The sequence below is a fragment of the Pseudophryne corroboree genome, chromosome 10 (assembly GCF_028390025.1).
Source record: "Pseudophryne corroboree isolate aPseCor3 chromosome 10, aPseCor3.hap2, whole genome shotgun sequence".
Taxonomy (NCBI): domain Eukaryota; kingdom Metazoa; phylum Chordata; class Amphibia; order Anura; family Myobatrachidae; genus Pseudophryne; species Pseudophryne corroboree.
Window position 1 is genome coordinate 81,616,301 of NC_086453.1, and position 25,020 is coordinate 81,641,320.

The 25,020-nt window shown below is 45.9% G+C and overlaps 1 protein-coding gene across 4 annotated transcripts in view; it reads right to left on the reverse strand.

The window, feature by feature from the left end:
* FUZ (fuzzy planar cell polarity protein) overlaps positions 1-24,289 on the reverse strand; it is a 322,221-nt gene extending 297,932 nt beyond the window's left edge. Inside the window, exon 1 of one of the 4 annotated variants that reach the window (XM_063942537.1) lies at positions 24,064-24,288. In XM_063942537.1, the coding sequence (XP_063798607.1) occupies positions 24,064-24,156 (93 nt within the window). In that variant the 5' untranslated portion in view covers positions 24,157-24,288. Of the gene's footprint in view, positions 1-24,063 lie in introns of all 4 variants that reach the window. The other 3 variants (XM_063942538.1, XM_063942536.1, XM_063942539.1) reach the window with 3 other exon arrangements.
* Positions 24,290-25,020: the final 731 nt, after the last annotated feature.

Genomic DNA, 25,020 nt, shown 5'->3' on the forward strand with positions numbered 1-25,020 from the left:
AACTCCTCCCCTTTATACGGCAAAACTTCCATATGCCGTTTTGAATCCGCATCGCCTGTCCACTGTCGCGTCCATAAAGCTCTTCTGGCCGAAATGGACATAGCACTTACCCGTGATGCCAGTGTGCATATATCCCTCTGTGCATCACGCATATAAAGAAATGCATCCTTTATTTGTTCTAACGACAGTAAAATATTGTCCCTGTCCAGGGTATCAATATTTTCAATCAGGGATTCTGACCAAACTACCCCCGCACTGCCCATCCAGGCAGTCGCTACAGCTGGTCGTAGTATAACACCTGCATGTGTGTATATACTTTTTTGGATATTTTCCATCCTCCTATCTGATGGATCTTTAAGTGCGGCCGTCTCAGGAGAGGGTAACGCCACTTGTTTAGATAAGCGTGTTAGCGCCTTGTCCACCCTAGGAGGTGTTTCCCAGCGCTCCCTAACCTCTGGCGGGAAAGGGTATAATGCCAATAATTTCTTTGAAATTATCAGCTTTTTATCAGGGGCAACCCACGCTTCATTACACACGTCATTTAGTTCTTCTGATTCAGGAAAAACTATAGGTAGTTTTTTCATACCCCACATAATACCCTGTTTAGTGGTACCTGTAGTATCAGCTAAATGTAACGCCTCCTTCATTGCCAAAATCATATAACGTGTGGCCCTACTGGAAAATACGGTTGATTCGTCACCGTCACCACTGGAGTCATCGCCTGTGTCTGGGTCTGTGTCGACCGACTGAGGCAAAGGGCGTTTCACAGCCCCTGACGGTGTTTGAGTCGCCTGGACAGGCACTAATTGATTGTCCGGCCGTCTCATGTCGTCAAACGACTGCTTTAGCGTGTTGACACTATCCCGTAGTTCCATAAATAAAGGCATCCATTCTGGTGTCGACTCCCTAGGGGGTGACATCCTCATATTTGGCAATTGCTCCGCCTCCACACCAATATCGTCCTCATACATGTCGACACACACGTACCGACACACAGCAGACACACAGGGAATGCTCCTAACGAAGACAGGACCCACTAGCCCTTTGGGGAGACAGAGGGAGAGTTTGCCAGCACACACCAAAAGCGCTATATATATATCAGGGATAGCCTTATAATAAGTGCTCCCTTATAGCTGCTTTGTTATATCAAAATATCGCCATAAATGTGCCCCCCCCTCTCTGTTTTACCCTGTTTCTGTAGTGCAGTGCAGGGGAGAGACTTGGGAGCCGTCCTGACCAGCGGAGCTGTGAGAGGAAATGGCGCCGTGTGCTGAGGAGATAGGCCCCGCCCCTTTTCCGGCGGGCTCGTCTCCCGCTATTTAGAAAAATTAGGCAGGGGTTAAATATCTCCATATAGCCTCTAGGGCTATATGTGAGGTATTTTTAGCCTTTATAGGTACTCATTTGCCTCCCAGGGCGCCCCCCTCCCAGCGCCCTGCACCCTCAGTGACTGCCGTGTGAAGTGTGCTGAGAGGAAAATGGCGCACAGCTGCAGTGCTGTGCGCTACCTTTAGAAGACTGCAGGAGTCTTCAGCCGCCGATTCTGGACCTCTTCTGATTTCAGCATCTGCAAGGGGGCCGGCGGCGTGGCTCCGGTGACCATCCAGGCTGTACCTGTGATCGTCCCTCTGGAGCTTGATGTCCAGTAGCCAAGAAACCAATCCATCCTGCACGCAGGTGAGTTGACTCCTTCTCCCCTCAGTCCCTCGCTGCAGTGATCCTGTTGCCAGCAGGAATCACTGTAAAATAAAAAACCTAGCTAAACTTTCTCTAAGCAGCTCTTTAGGAGAGCCACCTAGATTGCACCCTTCTCGGCCGGGCACAAAAATCTAACTGGAGTCTGGAGGAGGGTCATAGGGGGAGGAGCCAGTGCACACCACCTGATCGGAAAAAGCTTTACTTTTTGTGCCCTGTCTCCTGCGGAGCCGCTATTCCCCATGGTCCTTTCAGGAACCCCAGCATCCACTAGGACGATAGAGAAAAGTATATTGTGTTACGGTGGATCTTTGTTTTGCGTACACGTGTCTCTAACAAAGACTAGCGTACGCAATCCAAAGGCCGACGCACGCAGCGTTCATTACGCAACGTAACGTCCGGTTACGCCCACGTAGCTCAAGTCACGATAAGTTGATTTTTAACGCAACGTGGTAAATAGCGCCACAGGCGATAAATAACGCAAGTCTATTTTTGGAAATCCAAAAATTTAAATTAACAGATCCTGCTCCTAATTGGTAACACAGCTGGGCTAAAGAAAATTTTCTGCGCAGAAATAGAAACAAAAGTGTACATGTGATGAGTGAGTGTTTTTACAATTTTTAAAGGTTGAACCACAAGAAAAGTCGAGTACTCGTGAGGTACATGCGTGTAAGTGACGTGCACGGTGGCTAGGGAGGCATCTCTGGTTAAATATACAATTTTGAGCATTAGAGTATAGCAGACCAGGAGGTCATACTGTAACAAGACCAGGAGGTCATACTGTAACAAGACCAGGAGGTCATAACAGACCAGGAGGTCCAGGTACAGCCGACAAGGAAGTCCGCTATACAGTTCACAGGCACAACACCGAAAAGGGTTGGTGCAACACCCATATAGGCCATATAAGCTCTGGCTGAAGGAATTCGCAGTCGTAAGTTTCGATTCCATTGGTCTTTCCGTACATAAGCTTAGTTGTTTGTGTACTGAACGACTGGACCGCACGTAAGTGTGTGCAGTAGTTAGTAATCTGACCTAATACCATTAGAGTAAAGGGGTCACAAACGCTATCTGTACACTCTAACGTGATTTGTGTAATTTTTTTATTTTAAGGGAAGTTCGCTGCTCACTCAGGAACTATCCAGCAACCAATAGTTACTGGAAAGAGTAAGTGTTCTTCGGATAACCCTCACAGGTTCCAGTAAATAGAGGTTCAGGTCGCAGGGGCCCTAGGTCGAGTACGCCAGCACCATATCGGTGTGATCAGGTCGTATAGGTCGGCGTGGGCGAGTGAGTGGGGTACTCGGTAAACCGCCACCGTCAGCCTATTGTTGGCATTTGGTTTTTCGTAAAGGGTTGGCTAAATAAAGCAACACTTTCGAACTATGGGGGCCACTTGTTCAGGTAGGGGGCAATCAACCTCGGTTCGGGTTGATTCAGTGGTCCGGCCAATTGGGTCGGCCAGGTATATCATGTGTGAGAAATATGGAAGTCACACAGAAACTTTATGTGATGAATGGGAGAGAATGACTGTACATGACGGGGAGAAATTCCCAAGAATAGGGAGCTTCAGCTCAGAGGTGTTACAAAATTTAAGGAGGAGGATATGTCTCATAAAATCAACAAAGAGACGAATTCAGCATTATGATTATTTACAGTTGTGGCAACAGGAAGGTGAGATACAGAGAGGTTTGGCTCAGGCGGCGGGATCTGGCTCTAACAGAAAACTAATTGCCACGGCCCCGCCACCACCATATATATCAGGAGAGAAGTTGATTACGGAGAAAGACGCACTAAGGTGTAACACAAAATCACTTAGTAACTGTGTAAATGTTAATGATGATGTTAACCCATTAACCAATGCAAGTATTAACCCGTGCAAGTTGTACCCTGTTTTGAACTTTCCTCAGGAGTGTGATCAAGAGGACGAATCGGCAACGATTTCAGCGCTCTCTCTAGCAGCCACCATAGCAGAGACCACAGTAGGCACAGCTCCACCCACGAGATTAGTAAAGGCCCCTAGCGGAGGGATAGGTGAGGTCGTATCAACTGGTAAGTACGGCACCATGCATTATGCTGAAACTATTTCACCACAGCCTGTAGAATCTGCACAGAATGAGGTTGTTAGAATTACACCTGTTAGAGTAATAGCAGTGCCGAATGGGAAAACAGACGCATCAGGAGCCACTCCCATTAGGAACATTGCCATGTACACTCCATTTTCCCGAATGGAATTAAGGACCATAGTGTCTGAATTTCCTGACCCTAGAAAAGACTTAGTTGCCAGTCAAAAATACATCAGAGACTTAGGAAACACTGTAGAGCCCAACAATAAAGACTGGCAGATATTGCTGAGAGCATGTTTACCCTCAAATGTCGACGCAACTCAATTTTTAGCTGATTGCGGACTAGATCATGATGTACCTCTTACAGATGTGTACAACCAAGATAATGTGAAAAGAATAAACTTGCAGTTAAAAGAGTATTTCCCAGCAGTAGCTAAATGGAATAAGATATTCTCCATTAAACAGAAGGAGTCAGAGACAGCTGCAGAGTATTTTCACAGAGCATTATTAGAAATGGCAAAATACACAGGTATAGAGGACATTAAAACAGACACAAACCATCGGGAAGTAGCAGTATCGGTACTGATGGATGGTTTAAAAGAGTCATTGAAGACTAGGGTACAGACCACGCAACCATGTTGGCGAGGTCTGTCTGTGGCTACTTTGAGAGAGGCTGCTATTGATCACGACAGAAACATCACCAGACACAGGGAACAACAAGGTGACAAATTAATGTCAGTAAGTATACAGGCTCTGACCACAAGGCAGCCTTTGTTTGTATCACCAAATCCTGTGGGTAAGTCAAGTATGGTTACTTGTTATTCTTGTCACAAACAGGGACACATAGCACGAGATTGTAGATTAAAGAATCCACGAAACTCATACCAAACCCCTAGACAACGACACGACACACGACATTGGGAGCAAGGTCCGCAGAAACGGAGTTATGAGCCACATACAGGGGAAACAAAAAGATATCCCCCAAACAGAGACTGGCATGCCTCTGGTAGTTCCCAACTATCTCCCTCACAAGTAGTTGCTGCCAGCGGGATTCAGGGAGGTCACCATACCCAATAGGGGTGTGGCCATACCTGTAATCTGCAGCCAGTGAAATTGATTGCCAACCTTGAAAGTGAACCCGAGGTCGCAATTAATGTAGCTGGTAAAACTTTAAACTTTCTTGTAGACACAGGGGCGGCCAAGTCAGTGATAAATTCGACAGTGGGCATGAGAACCACTGGTAGGACAATTCCAGCCATGGGAGTAACAGGAGTAGTTCAGCACTACCCTGTTAGCAAACCAGCCGAGATTACAATAGGGCCTTTGCATACCAAGCATTCCTTTTTGCTGGCTGCATCGGCACCAACCAATCTCCTGGGAAGAGACTTACTGTGTAAAATGGGGTGCGTCATTTATTGTACTCCTGAAGGTGTATTCTTGGACATACCTGAGAATCACGCTCAGGAAGTGCGAGACATGTTAGACTCCCCATCAAAATTAATGTCACATACCATTATGACAAATAGGAATCCATCCCAAATAGAAGAGATGACATCTCAGATACCAGAGTCACTTTGGACAAAAGACGGACAAGACACTGGATTAATGGCAAACGTAGCTCCAGTAGTTGTACAAGTAAAAGATGGTAGGATAGCTCCAAAAATCCCACAGTATCCTCTGAAGCCAGAGGTGGAGTTAGGAGTTTACCCAGTAATAGAGCGCTTGCTACAACAGGGCATTCTGGTAAGAACGTCCAGCACTGCCAATAGTCCCATCTTCCCTGTTAAGAAGAGTGGGGGGAGGGGTTACAGGCTAGTGCAGGATCTAAGGGGGATTAACAAAATAGTTGAGAGTCAGTTCCCCGTAGTGCCAAATCCAGCTGTCATCCTAATGCAAATCCCTCCCACTGCCAAATTTTTCACTGTTATTGACCTCTGCTCCGCTTTCTTTTCGGTACCTCTGCACCCTGACCGCCAATATTTGTTTGCATTCACATACAGAGGAGTCCAATACACGTGGACTCGATTGCCCCAAGGTTTCATAGATAGTCCAAGTATATTTTCTCAGGCTTTGCAAGATTGTTTACAGTCTTTCCAACCAGACAGTGGATCAGTATTGATACAGTATGTGGACGATTTATTACTGTGTTCAGATTCACTGGAAGCATCTCTGAAGGATACGAAACAGCTCCTGTTTCATCTTTCAGACACCGGACACAAGGTGTCCAAAGACAAGTTGCAATTATGCCAAACTAAGGTAAAATATTTGGGACACTGTCTAACACAAGGACTGAGACACCTGACCGCTGATAGAATCCAAGCAATTAGAGACATGACTCTACCACAAACCCAGCAACAGATCAGAACGTTTTTAGGAATGTGTGGGTATTGCCGTAATTGGATCCCAGGGTTTTCCATATTGGCGCTACCTTTGCAGGAAATGGTCTCCTCAAACAAACCTGATAGGATTTTGCATACAGACGAATCCGAAACAGCATTTGAGAGACTCAAACAGTGCCTAACGCAGGCGCCAGCGCTAGGTATGCCAGACTATGGGAAACCCTTTGAACTATACGGAACAGAAAGTGCTGGTTGCGCGGCAGGTGTACTAACCCAAAAACACGGTGATGCCAGCAGGCCAGTTGCATACTACAGCGCTCAGCTAGATACGGTAGCGCGATCCCTCCCCACATGCTTGCGAAGCGTTGCTGCGATAGCATTGCTAGTGACAAAAAGCGAAGATGTCGTGCTAGGCCACAACCTCACAATCCATACGCCACATGCGGTATCAGCCTTATTGAATTCTGCCCAAACCAGACACGTCTCATCAGCGAGGTTTACAAGATGGGAATTGGCACTAATGGCCCCCGTAAACATCACCATAAGGAGATGCAGTGCATTAAATCCTGCAACATATCTCCCAGGTGTGCCTGGTCAGGCACAAAGGGTGGAAGGTGAGAGTGCTGGGGAAGGAGGATTTAATACAAAGGAAGATACACATGATTGTATGGAATATTTGACCCAAAATTTTACCGCAAGGCCTGACATCAGTGACAACCCACTGAAAGATGCAGAACTCACGTTCTACACGGACGGTAGTTGTCACAGACAGTCAGACTCGGGAGACTTGTGTACTGGATACGCAGTCGTAGATGACCAAGACACCATAGAAGCGGAACCGCTAGGCCCACCTCACTCAGCCCAGGTTGCTGAACTGGTCGCCCTAACCAGAGCATGTGAATTGGCTAAGGGTAAGTCAGCCAATATCTACACCGATTCTAGATACGCATTCGGGGTAGTCCATGATTTCGGAGCCCTATGGCGCCTCAGAAATTTCATGACGGCAGCTGGTACACCGGTAGCGCATGCAGCTCACATAAAAAGGCTTCTAACAGCGATACAGGAACCCGACAGAGTGGCTGTTATCAAATGTAAAGCACACACATATAGCCAAGACCCGGTATCACTTGGTAACAGCCGAGCAGACGAAGCTGCTAAGTTAGCAGCTGCTACCCCCATACAGACAGACACCACACAACTGATGGTATTCAATACCATCAACACACAAAAGTTGTGTGAGATGCAGAATTTGTGTTCCACACAGGAAAGAGCAGTCTGGAAGGCAAAGGGATGTGGCCAAGAGTCCTCAGGACTCTGGACGGATGGACATGGTAAACCAGTGGCCCCCAGAGCATATCTTCCATGTCTGGCTGAAGCAGCTCACGGGCTGACTCATCTAGGCAAGGAAGGGATGTGCAAGTTGGTAAGAGCCTATTGGTGCGCCCCAGGATTCTCCTCTCATGCGAGTAAAAGAGCAATGTCATGCCTTACCTGTTTGAGAAAGAATATTGGAAAGGCAATACCTACAGAACCATCCCATATCCCACCTGCCGGCGGCCCTTTCCAGGTAATACAAATTGACTTCATACAATTACCCCCTTGTCGGAATTTGAAATATGTACTTGTTTGTATAGATGTTTTCTCGAATTGGGTCGAAGCATTTCCTGCAGCTACAAATACCGCTATGTTTACAGCTAAGAAAATTGTGCAGGAATTTGTATGTAGATATGGTATCCCTAGAATAATCGAAAGTGATAGGGGTACCCATTTTACAGGTGATGTCTTTCAAGGAATGTGTAAATTGATGGGAATTGATAGCAAGCTGCACACTCCGTACCGTCCACAGGCGAGTGCGAAGGTCGAAAGAGTGAACAGCACTATTAAAAATAAATTGAGTAAAGTGATGGCAGAGACAGGATTGACATGGCCAGAAGCTTTGCCCATTGTATTGTACAGTATCAGAACCACTCCCAGGTCCCCTCTTAATCTGTCCCCTTTTGAAATCTTGTTTGGTCGACAACCGCATGTCATGATTAACCCTCAGGATGATTTGAAATGTAACAGTGAAGTGACTGTAAAGTACTTGATTAACATGAGTAAACAGTTAAGGAATCAAAATGATAATCTGAAGTTGGCGATTCCTGATCTACCTGATAGTAATTGTCATGACATTGAACCTGGGGATTATGTAATGATACGGAATTTTCTACGCTCAGGTTGCCTTATTGACAGATGGGAAGGACCATACCAGGTCTTATTGACTAGCACTACGGCATTGAAGGTTGCTGAGAGAGAGACTTGGGTCCATTCATCCCACTGCAAGAAGGTTGCTGATCCAGAGAAGTCCCGTGATAAGGAACAGACGGTAGAGGTTGTATCACTGGAGTGTCTGTTCCAGGAGGACTGAGGCGGCACCTGAGCCTTGAAGACCGAGAGCTGTTGTCGACTCCCCACTCCCTTTTATTGTTTTTCTCCACTTCCCATCCCCTCTCCCTCAAATGTATTTTTCCTCCTTCTCATTCTTCTTCGTCTCCTCCTCAAAGATGGACTTGCCCCAAGAGACTGTGATCCGGATTTTCCTGTTGACCATGATGTTGACCAGAGCAGTCTGTTCCGGCGAGAGTACCATGGAGGTCGATAGAGGTTCTGGAATGGGTTCCGATGATAAAGATGGAGGCGTAGTTTTCCAAGATCAACCTAACCAACAAGCAAAGGCGAGTATCAGAAAACGATCCGATAGCATTGACCATAGAAGAAATTGTGACGGATTGTTAGCTGAAGAAAATTGTATCTGTAGGCTCTGTAACAATGTCATTGAAGATGGGTGCATTAAGAAATGCCAATCCAGTTTTAATATCCATATGGACCGACATCCATTGAGTGATTATCACTCCTTAGTGGGTAATGTATTAAACAAAACAGATTGTTGGGTATGCTCTCAAGTACCTCAGGGTCATAGCAAATCAGGGCTAGTACCATTTCCTTTAACGATAGGGGAGGTACTTGAGTTAAATGGTGGGAGACCGGTGGACCGGAGGTTTAATATCTCCAGCCCTCCTAGTTTGAAGCTCCACCAATACCACGTGGATAGGTCCCTATTATGTTTTAACATCTCCAATCCCAGAAAGCCGGGAAATTGGGAAGTATCATGGAGTAACCACACCATGACCTTTTCACATAGAGCAGATAGAATGCCTACAGATACAGAGCTTGTACGCCACATAGCCAGTAGAGGAAAATCTTTCCGGTATAGATACACCCTAGGAAATAGGATTACTAGAGTTGGAGAAGTATCACCAGGATACTGTGCACATATCGTACAACCTGATACGTGCATTAAGCAGATGGAAGAATTAGGGCTAGGAGATTTCACCTGGAAGGTTTGTAATATGGTAATGTCTTTCTCCGTCCCATATGTTCTCCCCGATGATGCATATTTCATATGCGGGAGAAAGGCGTACAAGTGGCTTGCCCCAAACTCTGAAGGATTGTGTTATATTGGAAGAGTATTGCCTGAAGTAATGACTGTAACTCATGATAAAATGAAAGACATACACCGTGGTGCCCAAGCTCCTTATACTCACACTCATTACGAGCACCTCGTTAAAAGACAACTGTCAGAAAGGTTAGAGCATCCGGCCTCTGATCTGATCCATGAATCCACCGGGATTCAGGTTCTGGTGGCGTTAGATTTCACTCGCACCGCTCGAGGAGTGATGAATTATAGATACATTTCCGCACTCGCCAATTTGTTAGATAATATCACTGAAATGTATGATGACACGTTTAGATACACTGGAAGAGAACTCCAAGCTTATAAAACAGAACTGGTACAGCATAGAATGGTTCTTAATTACCTCACAGCAGTGACAGGCGGATATTGTGTTACATTGGCAACACAGTACGGCATAAAGTGTTGCACGTATATCACAAATAGCACCGAGGATCCGGTAGAGGTCATAGACCAAAAGATGGACGATATTCTCCAATTAAAGTGGGAATTTCGCCGAAAACACAATCTCACTCTTGCTACTGTAGGTAATGAGCTGACTGGTTGGGTGTCATGGTTGAACCCGCGAAATTGGTTCTCTGGTTTAGGAGACTGGGCTCAAGGAGTCATAATGGATGTTGGGAAGTTTCTACTATGTATCTTAGGTGTCGTTATATCGATTGGATTGATATTTAGATGCGGGCAGGCTTTAATGAGGTGCAAACAAAGTACCAGAGTGATGAGTTTGAGGAGTGAGGAAACTGTAATTAACCTGGATTTGATTTACGACCCAACGATAGAAACAATGATGTGATGAAAATGCGATTTCTACGGTCCGTTTCTTTCACCTGTTTTTCTGGTTTTTCTCCAAGATAACAAGACCCCCTTGGACGAGGAAGTTGATGAGACGCTATACAGACAACGGATAGACCAAAGACGAAGTTTTGACCACTTGAGATATGGACACTTGATGAACTTTGCCATGGATCCCCAGTTTCCCTAGAATTCTTAAAATTACGCTAGCCCAACATTTTTTTTTGTAAATCTAATGGCATTGACAAAGCTTATTGCTCACGCTTAATGAGCAAAACAGCGCAAAGAAGACGACTTTCAACTGATACCGAACAAAACTTCGACGACAGATGTACATTTACCTGACATAGAATATCATTGCATTTTCCATAAGTGTTCTTCATCTTCATCTCTACAACCCTCAGGTAATAACACACATAGTATAGGGAATACAGGCACAGATATCAGCAATCACATATTCCCCCATTCATGTATCATCAACTAAAATGTGCTCCCCATTTTGTTCAAAAAAAAAAAAAAATCCGAAAAGAGCTCGGTAAAGTTTGACAGCCCATCCACAGACCTGTACCACGGGATAAGAAGGAATTCAAATGTATACTTCGCAATACCTCGAAGCTTGATTTACAACACGTACGGCACGATGATACATGACCCCCCAAACATGGACTCATACACACATGCTTCTGCTATCACACTAGGTCATACCCTCTTCACACCTACTCCTCTCTCCTCCCTCACCCAACCATGGAAATGAATTAACCCCTGACATATATTTTTCTCCTTTTGAAATGTTTTCAGGAAGTGGCAGTTATTATTGACTGCCAAAGGGTGGACTGTCAAAGTCAGAAAAATATCTCTATGCACACTACCATATTTGCACCTCACACAGGTCCGTGCTGCGCATGCGTACGCTCTCCCGTACGTGCGCATACTCACAGTCGCGGGCACCCGCAGGCGCATGGTATGCGTATTTACGGTAGAGTTTATGTGGTTGTAGCGTGCGACTCAATCATTACATATTTTCACTAATAATGTATTTTGTAGATCATGGTCCCTTTGATAGATTCTGAAAGTTTGGTTAATATAGAATGTTTATGAACAGAGGAATCCCTCTTTGTTTGATACGAAGGGTCAGATAGGAGTAATACAGTGGTGTTTAGTACCCATCGGAAGAATATTTAATTAGAAATATTCCGGTGTTGGTTTGAAGCAGATCAATCGCTCGTGCGAATAGTTATGGACATAAGAAGTTTATGAACATTTACTTTATTTGCACTTTATTACCCATGCGGCGGGAAACCCAGTTTCCCTCCCACCTGAGCAGTTGGAAATAGTCACAGCCCACCTGTATGAATCAACCTATGACCTTTTGTTATAATGCGAAGCCGAATTCCTGTGTCCAATGAACAATGAGATTGTAGGGACCATTGAATTGTATTGTGTGTGGGGCATAAATAGCAGGCCGACCATATCCAACTTCACTCTCTTCAACGGTTCTCATTGCTGATAATCGGGAGCTGGATATCGAGGCGCATGCGATCGTTCCCCTTGTGCGTAAGTTTTCTCCGTAATCATATTGTCTTACTGTGAGCCATTTCTCTCATCTCTATCTCTATCTCTCTCTCTCTCTCTCTCTCTCTACTCTTTCTCTCGTATTTTCCCTTGATTAGATTGTATTGTATTGTATTGTATTTATAGTGTAGTTATTTGGTTAGGAAGTCTCTGTTATATTGTAGTGTATCATTTGTACTGTGATTCCTTTTTACAAGTATATTAGTTATAATACATTTAATAGGCTTTGGACCCTAAACAAGTATCTGTGTATTTTCTCATAGTGTTAAGTGTTCACAGAGCGTCGGTGACGCTCAGGCAGCTTTGTAGTTAATCAGGTTACACAAGGTTGCACTTACACTTTGTCTCTACACTAAGGTTTACTGTGTATTTCATTGTTAGAGGTATAGATATAAAGGTTTAACGTTGTGAGCGTCTGCATCGCTGGTGATCTCCTCGTGGTCCCGAGCGCCGCTACGCTATAGCGAATCATTACGATAAGCCAACAGCCAATAGTCTGCCTGTCTGTGATCTCTGGGCCGTGAGCGAACGTGACGCTTGAGCGTCTCGCCTACGGCTGAGCGATCGTTACGCAACTTGCGTACCCTTACGGTACTCCTTAAGTAAACAGCGTACAGTGTTCTTAGACCTCATAAAGGGTTATATATACGATAAATATTTAGCTTTATCAACGGCAACGTCTGGAATTGGTAATGACAGTCCTGTACCACAACCTGAGGTACTCCTGGTGAGGTGGGTAAATGGGGACATGCAGATAAGCGTCCTTGATGTCCAGCGACACCATAAAATCCCCCTCTTCCAGGCTTGCAATAACCGCCCTGAGCGATTCCATTTTGAACTTGAACTTCCTTACATAAGTGTTCAAGGATTTTAAATTTAGAATGGGTCTCACCGAACCGTCTGGTTTCGGTACCACAAACATTGTGGAATAGTAACCCCGTCCCTGTTGAAGGAGGGGAACCTTGATTATCACCTGCTGAAGGTACAGCTTGTGAATAGCCGCCAGCACTACCTCCCTTTCCCTGGGAGCCGCTGGCAAGGCTGATTTGAGGTAACGGCGAGGGGGAGTCGCCTCGAACTCCAGCATGTATCCCTAAGATACCACTTGTAGAACCCAGAGACCCACCTGTGAGCGAACCCACTGGTCGCTGAAGTTCCGGAGACGCGCCCCCACCGCACCTGGCTCCACCTGTGGAGCCCCAGCGTCATGCGGTGGACTTAGTGGAAGCAGGGGAGGATTTTTGTTCCTGGGAACTGGCTGTCTGGTGCAGCTTTTTTTCTCTACCCCTGCCTCTGGGCAGAAAGGATGCGCCTCTGACCCGCTTGCCTTTCTGAGGCCGAAAGGACTGTACTTGATAATACGGTGCTTTCTTAGGCTGTGAGGAAACCTGAGGTAAAAAAGTCGACTTCCCAGCTGTTGCTGTGGATACGAGGTCCGAGAGACCGTCCCCAAACAATTCCTCACCCTTATAAGGCAAAACCTCCATGTGCCTTTTAGAATCAGCATCACCTGTCCACTGCCGAGTCCATAATACTCTCCTGGCAGAAATGGACATTGCATTAATTCTAGATGCCAGCCGGCAAATGTCCCTCTGTGCATCCCTCATATACAAGACAACGTCCTTTATATGCTCTATGGTTAGCAAAATAGCATCCCTGTCGAGGGTATCAATGTTGTCTGACAGGGTATCAGATCATGCTGCTGCAGCACTACACATCCATGCTGAAGCAATAGCAGGTCTCAGTATAGTACCTGAGTGTGTATATACAGACTTCAGGATAGCCTCCTGCTTTCTATCTGCAGGCTCCTTTAGGGCGGCCGTATCCTGAGACGGCAGTGCCACCCTTTTAGATAATCGTGTGAGCGCCTTGTCCACCCTAGGGGATGTCTCCCAGCGTAACCTATCCGTTGGCGGGAAAGGGTATGCCATCAGTAACCTCTTAGAAATCACTAGTTTCTTATCAGGGGAACACCACGCTTCTTCACACAATTCATTTAATTCATCAGATGGGGGAAAAGTCACTGGTTGCTTTTTCTCCCCAAACATAATACCCTTTTTAGTGGTAACCGGGTTAATGTCAGAAATGTGCAACACATTTTTCATTGCCGTAATCATGCATCGGATGGCCCTTGTGGACTGTACATTTGTCTCATCCTCGTCTACACTGGAGTCAGACTCCGTGTCGACATCTGTGTCTGCCATCTGAGCTAGCGGGCGTTTTTGAGCCCCTGATGGCCTCTGAGACGCCTGGGCAGGTGCGGGCTGAGATGCCGGCTGTCCCAAGGCTGTTACGTCATCAAACCTTTTTTGTAAAGAGTTGACACTGTCGGTTAATATCTTCCACATATCCATCCACTCCGGTGTCGGCCCCGTAGGGGGCGACATCACACTTATCGGCTCCTGCTCCGCCTCCACGTAGCCCTCCACATCAAACATGTCGACACAGCCGTACCGACACACCACACACACACAGGGAATGCTCTGACTGAGGACAGGACCCCACAAAGTCCTTTGGGGAGACAGAGAGAGAGTATGCCAGCACACACCACAGCGCTATATAACACAGGGATTTTCACTATACTGAGTGATTTTTCCCAATAGCTGCTTATTAACACCAATTTGCGCCTAAATTTATGTGCCCCCCCTCTCTTTTTTACCCTTGTTGTACTGTATACTGCAGGGGAGAGCCTGGGGAGCGTCCTTCCAGCGGAGCTGTGAAGAGAAAATGGCGCTGGCTGTGCTGAGGAAGATAGCCCCGCCCCTTCAGCTGCGGGCTTCTCCCGCTTTTTATAATGTTAATGGCGGGGGGTTTTGCACATATACAGTGTTATACACTGTATTATGTGCTATTTGTGCCAAAAGGTAAACTAATTGCTGCCCAGGGCAGTGACCGGAGTGTGTGGTGTGCTATGGGAGCAATGGCGCACAGCTGCAGTGCTGTGCGCTACCTTAATGAAGACAGGAGTCTTCAGCCGCCGTTTTTCATCTTTATCTTCCGTCTTCTGGCTCTGCAAGGGGGACGGCGGCGCGGCTACGGGAACGGACGATCGAGGTCGGGCCCTGTGTTCGATCCCTCTGGAGCTAATGGTGTCCAGTAGCCTTAGAAGCACAAGCTAGCTGCAAGCAGGTAGGTTTGCTTCTCTCCCCTCAGTCCCTCGTAGCAGTGAGTCTGTTGCCAGCAGATCTCACTGAAAATAAAAAACCTAACAAATACTTTCTTTTCTAGTGAGCTCAGGAGAGCCCACTAGGTACATCCAGCTCTGGCCGGGCACAGATTCTAACTGAGGTCTGGAGGAGGGGCATAGAGGGAGGAGCCAGTGCACACCAGATATAGTACCTAATCTTTCTTTTAAGAGTGCCCAGTCTCCTGCGGAGCCCGTCTATTCCCCATGGTCCTTACGGAGTTCCCAGCATCCACTAGGACGTCAGAGAAAATTAAGTGTGCTTAAAGTTTCAACTGAATACACAACTTGCTATAAACATGGAACCATCTTGTCGTACTTAGATTAAATCACATTCAAATTAACATAATTGACATGTACTGGAACAGGTAGTGTTACCTTCAGGGCCATAGAGAACAGACAAGGGCCCCCAGGGGGCGTGACCAAGCTGGAAGAGGTGTGGCCACAGCCTCTATTAAAGAAAGGCTATAAAGTAGTACAGTATATGCAGTGGGGTGCCGGCGGCCGCACAGGGGTACACTTGTATGCCACTGCTACAGCCTGCATCCACAGGACGGTGAGGAGGAGGGAACTTGAGTGCGGGAGGGGGGGCACACAGGAAAAATAATCTCTTCTGATAAGTGCTAGCTAGCTGCTGTGGGACGTGCAGTGAGGTAAATGCCTCAGGAGGCACTGGCTAATACCAGAGCAAGATATACACACAATATATGAGCCATGGGCATTATACACAGGCGCAGCAGTATAAACTCCTGGAAATTCGTTGAGTTTTAATAAGTGCAGAAAAGATAGGAAGGGGGGCACTGCCTCGCCTACCATAGACTTTTTACTCCAGAGTTTTGACTATAAAAATGATTAGAATAATAAAAGAAGATATTTCTAACATATTCTTTGTATTTTTTACCTTCTTTATGTAATCAGAACTCTGTCTTATACGTTAGTATGTCAGGAAAGTTTCTGCCTCACCTCACGTCACAGGTGGGCACTGCCATGAGATCTGCCGCGCCCATAGCAGTCAGCACCTATGGGGAGAGACTTCTTCCTGTGTACACACGATATCAGCCGTCAAAGTCCCCTCCTCTGCATCGCTGTACAGCTGACACAGGCCCCTCCAACAAGCCCAGGCAATCAGTACAACTCCTCCAACTCTCTGTGCAAGCGCTTCCCTTCCTGGGGTCTGTGCACGCTGCAGTTCCTCTGCCCACTTTACTTTAGAGGTGAGGGCACAGCAATTGGCCCAAAGTATAGCTGCAGTCACATGACCATTTACATCACTTAGCCCCACCCACTGATCATCTTGGTGGGAACTTTAATGTGCTCTGTGCATCGTTTGAATTCCAATTTCTTGGACATCCATTTGCCTTTAAATGTTCCAGGTCCTTGATATCTTTTTTCTTTTCATTCAGCTCCTAGTGGCTAGAACCCTGCTTCATACTCCACTACTACTAACTGTACGTTCCCACAGTTCTACCTTGTGCCTCATTCCCTCTGCTGCAGCCACTACACTACTGCTGGTCATGTCTGGCATTGCAATTACTTGTGCCACATTACACCATGCACCACCGGAGCCTGTAGTATCAAAGCAGACTGACGGTATTGGATTCATCACATCTCAGGGAGTTTCTTGTACTGATCATGTATTTATGGACACATTTTGTAAATGTACAGCAGTAATCCAAGGGCTCATCTGAAGGGTGATAAAAATGTAATCACGCCGGGGCTCACAAGTGCACCTCGGGCCAGAGCCGGCCATAGGTATAGGCAAACTAGGCAATTGCCTAGGGCATTTGATATGCCCAGGGGCATCAGCAGCTTCTGCTGATTAAAATGATATGCGGCATGCCTATATTCTGTATGTAGCATTTCATATGCAGATACAGCCACAGTCGCACACATAATATAGGTATGCTGTATATCAGTTTAATCAGCAGAAGCTGCTTGTGCATCCTAGCCACATAGAAATGCAAATAAGATGCATTTTTATTAAAAAAAGGTGCCAGACGTTAACATTGAGGCAAGATTTATGAGGACACATCTGTATCCAAGCAGAGGCAGAGGTCACAGTGTTAGTGGCAGTGTGAGTGCTGTGTGCATGTGAGTGGGTTGGTTGTGCAGTAGTGTTCGGAATATGTGTAAGGGGCACTATGCATGTCATTATGTGTATAAGGGCATTACTAATGTGCAGCATATGTGTAAAAGAGTACTACTGTATGTGTGTCATTATGTGTATAAGGGCACTAATAATGTGCAGCAAATGTGTAACGGTACAACTGTATGTGTGTCATGTGTATAGGGGCACTAATAATGTGCAGCAAATGTGTAGGGTGCACTATGTGTGTCATTATGTGTATAAGGGCATTAATAATGTTCGGCATATGTGTAAGGGACATTATGTGTAAAAGGGCATTAATAAAGGTTGTCATAATGTGTAAGGCGCATTATGTTTATAAGGATATTAATAATGTGTGTCATATGTGTAAGGGGCATTACTGTGTGGAATTATGTGTATAAATGCATTACTAATGTGTGGCATTATGTGTATAAAGTGCGCTACTATGTGGCGTTGCATATAGAAAAGGCACTACTGTGTCATGTAAATAAGGAGCAATTCAGTGTGATGTAATGTGAATAAGGGGCTCTACTGTGAGGAGTAACGTTTATAAGGTAAAGTGATACTACTGTGGGATGTAATATAAATTATGGACACTATCGCATGATCAAATGTGAATAAAGTTGCAGTACTGTGTGGCGTAATTGGAATTGGGGTTACTATTGTGTGGCCGTGCCCCTTGCCAGCAAAAACACACCCCTTTTTGGGCTGTGCGCCAAATGTGCAAACTGTTCCTATTTAAAATATAGGGGGTACAAACACCAAAATAAGGACTGCTATGGGTGAGGGGTGATGGTGCTGGGAAAGAGGTGCAAGGTCAGAGGCGGAACCAGCGGTGGTGCTAGGGGGCACCAGCCAAAATCTTGCCTAGGGCATCATATTGCTTAGGGCCGGCTCTGCCTCGGGCCTAAATTCCACGGTACGCGCCTGATTGCTGACGGTCTTTTGTAAATAAGAAACTCCTTACGCACTGCCATAAGCATGTGCACACCTGAGGTAGTTCCAACTGAACTCTGCACTCACTAATTACCGTAATCGTTAGGTATCAATCCGGCCATGGGTCTGGTGGTGGGGCAGCAAGTGCCAAACTAGTACGATGGACTGTCTACACGCCTTCTCCGACACCAGCAGGAAAATATTTTTTTTCTCAAGAAAACCAGTTTAACAAACCTCCCCATGCTCTCTTGGCTTCTGTTTACACAGTGAAAGGGCAGCAATCAATCAGATTTGACTGATCCAGTGCAAGTCCCATGAAAGCATATTTTTAGTTTGACAGTAAATAACACCCAAAATAGATACCTCCTGATTGTCCCGTCTTCATGGGACAAGCACAATAGCATACCTGCCAAATGACCTAATATCCAGCAGAACGCACCTCACTGACGTCTGCTGATAATGTTCAGACGTAACATTTCTCTCCAAAATGGTATCAAGATTCGTTTTGGAAGCAGAATACACACTGTGTGGTACATGGGGCCTTTCTCCGACCAGTCAGCTGGATGTTCCACTTATGAGCAGGGTTTGGAGGCTCTAGCCAATAGTCAAAATGCCATACATTGTGGATAACCATAAAGCTGAAGTACAATCTATTATCCCAGATAATATAGGTGCAACCTAAACATTGATTACATTGGACAACTTTACTGTCTCCATTATTCGAGGTAATACAACTGTACAAAAAGCGCATTATATACAGTATTATAGAGTCTGATGCTGGTGTTTATCTCTAGATAGCAGCATATTAATACCTGATTAAAGATCACAAATGCATACCAATGGGACAGGCAGCTTAGGGTAACTGCCTAGAGTACCAGAATTTGGGGAGCACCACTGGAGTTAATTCACTGCCCTGAATCACTACCCCGACTAGGGTTATAGTGTAACTGGCACCACTGCCAGGTAGAGAAGATGTGAAAGGTAGACGGGGATAGTATTAAAGTGAATACAGGGGATGTATGCCAAAGCACAAATAGTCAAAACAGGCAGATCTCTTTTTACTAAACAGTCACATGCCAGGGGTGCCACCTCTGTCCTGCTCTCTTTGCTATGGCAGGGAAGCAACTGGCAAGGCTTACACTGGTATGCTGACCGGCGGGATGGTAACCATCCCGGTGAAAACTGTATGTAAGGTGTGGACAATACTATTCATGGCTGGGTCCTAACCATTACTCTTCTGCCAGTACTCTATGGGACAATACTGGCCTACACAAGATCAACTCTGCAACCAACCAGCAAGTCTGGAAGAGACGTCATATAAAACATAGGGGGAGTTTTTAAGGAGGGGGCCATATAATTATTTGAACACTTGTAAGAGGACTGGGTTTCCCAATTATCATAGATGCAACTAGTTCCACCGAAAAGCTTAATTCAAGAACGACTCTCCCCCTTCTCCCAAACCATTGGTACTGTGACACCTGGGCACTTGCAGGAGGACCACTGGTTGGTCTCTTGAGATCAAATTAAATTATTTATGGTCCATGTGATAAGCAGAACAAGAGCTTATGGCTGCCAATCCTAAAATATATGAACAAATAGATTCACAACCCTGTCCACCATCACATACCCGACCCTAAGGATGACAGGTGAGTACAAATGTAATAATTTCTGCAGAATTTTTCAATAAGAAACATTTGGCCTAGGGCTTTCCCATTAAAAAATACCAATATTTTGGAGCAACATGAGTCAAAAAAGTTTGGAACCACTGTGCCAAACCAAGCTATAAAACTTTCATTTAGAGAACTGGTTGAGGTGAAATGAACAAAATGTACAGACAGCTCCAGCAGGTCCAAGGGCGGCATCTGCTGGACAACAGGTGACATTACTTGAGAAAATTCATTGTATCTCTTATTCAAACGGTGTACTAACTAATGATCTACAAATGTGCAGCAACCCATGGTAAGCAATTAACTTTGATGGATCTACTGTAGTTTTCTGCTAGCAATCTTGGGCATGGCCAGTGCAACCTGTGTTCTGTCTCACCTTCCTGCAAACACAAGTATTAATTGCACAGCTAAAATAAAAAGGTTCTTGGTTCCTACACATCATATCCGAATAACTGAAGTTTAGACAATCAACGTTCTACTGCTGTTCTGCTCTCGGACTGCGTTCTGAGCTGCAGTAAGTGTGTGTCCCAATGTATTGTGGACATTTTTTTTTTTCTGTCTGTACAAGGGTTTTTTCCAATATGATATAAATCCCTATTTTTCCTGAATCAAACATTTATTTCACTCAGAAATTTTGCCTAAAGCCATAAATGCACTTGTATCGTCATACATAGACTACTGCAGTGGTTCTCAAACTCGGTCCTCAGGACCCCACACAGTGCATGTTTTGCAGGTAACTCAGCAGGTGCACAGGTGTATTAATAACTCACTGACACATTTTAAAAGGTCCACGGGTGGAGCTAATTATTTCACTTGCGATTCTGTGAGGAGACCTGCAAAACATGCACTGTGTGGGGTCCTGAGGACCGAGTTTGAGAACCTGTGGACTACTGCAATGCCCTCTACCTGGGTCTCCGAGCAAAAGAATTGTACAACTTGCAGCTAATCCAAAAAACAGCTGCCACACTGTATACCTAACCAGCCCTGTTCTTGCCACATAATGGGGCTAATTCAGTAAGGACAGCAAATTCTGCTAATTTGCTATCCTTTTAGTCGCATACTGGGGGACGCCCAGCATGCTGACCGGCGCCACCCCCCCTTCTACAAGCAGAAATTGCAATCGCAATTCATCTTGTCAGCAGAAACTAAAGACGACTCCTGCCGGCGCAGCAGAGCGTTGCCGTCCCCGCCCGCCTCTGCCTGATTGACAGGCAGAGGTGATCGTTTTTCTGCGGCCCCCCGCAGAAAGTGCGGGCGCATGATGGGCGCTGCGCATGTGCCTACGGGGCCATCGTAAAAATTCCAGGTTTGAACGTGAATTAGTCCTGATAATATTATTATTATTACCAGTTATTTATATAGCGCACACATATTCCGCAGCGCTTTACAGAGAATATTTGCTCATTCACATCAGTCCCTGCCCCAGTGGAGCTTACAATCTATATTCCCTATCACATGTACACACAGACACATTCACGCCTAGGGTAAGTATGTTGGGAGCGAATTAATCTACCAGTATATTTTTGGATTGTGGGAGGAAACCGGAGTACCCGGAGGAAACCCACGCAAGTACGGGTTGTATCGAACCCATGACCTCAGTGTTGTGAGGCAGTAATGCTAACCACTACACCATCCGTGCTGCCCTAATATCCAGGGATACATATGACTGACCAGCGGACGGGATGCCGGCTGTCAATATCCCAACAGTGGCATCCCGTCCACCCGAATGCCGGCAGCGGGGCGAGGGCTAAGAGTCCCCTTGCTGCCTCCTGCGCTCGCCACGCTGCGGGCTTGGTGGCTCACTGTGCCCGCCACAAGATCTATTCCCGCTCTCTGGGTGTTGTGGACACCCACAAGTGGCAATCGCCCTATAACCTATTAGCACCGATAAGCTGACACTAGGCACAGCTTATAGGGGATTTTGCTCCCCTGCCTTAGGCAGGCGAATCCAAACCCCCCGGAAACAGCCCCATTGCTGTTTATCACGAAAGCACACAGGTAGGTTTCACTGAGCATGTCTGTTTTCGGGAGGAAAGCTGTTACTTTACGGGCGATCCTACTTGCGTAGCTTGTAAAAAAAAATAATAATTGGTGAAACGTCGGAAAAAGTGTGAAAAACTGAAATTTTTTTGCACCCAGTGATTTATCTCCTTTAATTGGATACCACACAAAATTGGCATAATCAAAAGAGGAAAATAAGAGGCCCCCTGCAAAAAAATTAAATAAATAAAATCTGCTCCAAAAACTTTCCATGTCAAATATTCAATTGCCAATAATTTGGTTGCATCAGAGATTTTACACCGTCAGTAACAGAGCACGTAGACTTCTTGTCCGTAAATGAAGAGCTTGTTAAATATAATGCGCAACAATAAAGCTGAAGGAGTGTGAGGACTCCAGTGAACCCTGGGATATTTCCATGCACTCTTGGCTTAGGGATCAGAAATACCCAACATTTAGCAGTAACGAGTTGGATGCATTTAATGCCGCATGATCCCCTCAGGAGATGGATGAGGTGATTTAAAAACTACCCAAAGTCAAGCCCACATTATGGACTGGTTTATTATTATAAACTTCTAAATTAGCGTCAGGGGAGACTTTATTTCTTTCATTTCGTAGCTCTTTAACCCCCTCACTATTGTGTTTTCTCACCCCTGTGCGGAACCCATTTTTCTAAGTTTGCGCTCACCAGACTATCCACACCAATTGCCCTGCCCCATGTATTTCCTAGAAGACTTAGAATTTGGCATGGGACAGTAGCACTAGACAGGGATATATTTTTTCTGATTTAAAGGTTGTCCATGAAAGCTGTAGCCAAATAGATCCCTAAACAGAATCTTTCCTCTTGGCACTCGATGGGGATTGCTTCTTTGGGTAATCCTCTCTCATCCGAGACTCTTCTGCATTCCTAAAACATGTAAAAGCAATTTAACTTGCCTACTACAGATTCCTACACGTACCTCCGAATTACAGGTATCTGAATCACAGCTCTACGATGTCTAGGTAGATAGTCAATAGCACAACACCATATGGTTGACATGCATTAGTTCAATACCTTGCCTGAAGAGAGGGGAGCCCGCGAGAGATAGAGGTCAAAGCACTCAATAGACGCTACCTTACACTGACTGGGCAACATTTTGTGCTGGCGGAATTGTAATGTGGTACAGAGTATCCTGCACATTTGTTGGACCTGCTCATAAATTCATTCAATTTTATATACAGAACTGACGGTATGTAGTTATGTGGAGATCGCCAGTCACAATACCGACCCCTGCAGCCCGCCCGCTCTAAATCCCGACATTCGGTATGCCGGCTAGTAGGTACTATTCCCACTCGTGGGTGTCCACTACACCCATATAGTGCAATGGGCTTCGTTGCACTCACCCCCCTGCCGGCATTCTGCTGCCAGGATCCCCAGGGCCGGTAAAGCATACCCAACACGGACTGACGGACAGGAAGAATGCAACAGCGCAGGATTATGATGGCAAAAGTACGGCAGGGGGATCAATAAAAACAACTCTATCCTAGTTTTGTGAGAGGACTAAACCTTTCAACAGAGATGCGATCTTCTGGATAATAATGACCTGAGATTGCCACTTCTATGCCATCGCATTCTGTGCTGGGGTTTGGGATATTTGACTGAATTTCGACATTCATCGTGTCAACATGGTCACAATTTCGACATCTAATTGGCATGTTCAGCATGCTGACACTGATGAAATGTGGACAGGCTAACAGTGTGGATAGTCAGAGGTGTGGCGTTTCCAGTGGATGCTGAGGTAAGAGCCCTAACACGGTGGCAATGACTAACGTTCCGCTGGTTGTGGCCAACGTTCCGCTGGTTGTGGCCAACGTTCCGCTGGTTGTGGCCAACGTTCCGCTGGTTGTGGCCAACGTTCCGCTGGTTGCAGTTAATGTTGTTGCACGGTATGTTCCTAATCCTAACCCTAATGTGGGCATTTTCAAAATGTTGGCATTTCACTTGGCATTTACAATGCTGACACCATGAATGTGGACACCATGCCCACCAGCATGCTGACTGCAATCCTGCGCTGTATTTATACGTTTGCATTACACAGAACTTGCCATCTAAGAGATTAGTTACCAGTAAGCTGCTGGCACATATAGATTGCCCACCCCAGGTGGCATGGCTCTGCCTGAGGATGTATTTGATATCATGCTTCTAGAGAGCACTATTACCTGCCTGCTGCTGCCCTTGCTCCTGCAGTACAGGGGCACCCCGCTGGTGGCCGTCAGGCACAGGAGAAACACTGAACTCTCCTCCTCCTCCATTCCCTTCACGAATCATCATTGCTCCCTCTGCGAAGAACAGCACCGCTGGCAGCGGCCATCTTGCCCCCCTGCTGCATGCCGGGAAAGGAAGCCAGCAACAAGAAGCCGTTGCCTGGTTACCAGACGTGGTAAGGAACACGCGTGACCGAGTGGGGTGTGCGTTGAATTCAATTGCCGCTAGAGGTCGCCTGGGAGCTAGGGCTACACCCCTCTCTAGATCAGATAATGGTACGTTCCTCAGCGCTCCACACACTACCATCAATTGTGTCACTCAGTGTGTTTTGCAGCAGCAGCAGTACCATTTGGCAGTGAGCTGGGGGGAGGCCGTGGGTCGGCCAAGCAACTTGAAATACTTTCCATGCCATCATCGTTCCAGTATCGTACTCCAATATCCATGTTTGTGCTATCACACTTACATTATTAGATTTTACATTGGAAAAGATAATATTGTTTCTACAAAGTCTAAAGAGCATGTAATACACTGCAAACAGTAATTTTACTGTGTATTGGGGTTGGGTGTGGATCATTAGAGCGACAGTGTCTAGGTCAACAATGTTTAGGTCGACCACTATAGGTCGACAGTCACTGGGTCGACAGGGCTTCTAGGTCGACATGTGCTTGGTCGACAGGTCAAAAGGTCGACATGAGTTGTTTTTTTGTGTTGTTTTCTTCGTAGAGTGACCGGGAACACCAATTAGTGCACCGTATCCCCTCGCCCGGGCAAGGTGCCTCGCTGCGCTCGGCACAGATTACCGTTCCAATCGTAATCCACGTGGATCGTTAAGTATGAAAAAGTTCAAAAAAATACCTGTCGACCTAGCACATGTCGACCAAGAAACCCTGTCGACCTAGTGACTGTCAACC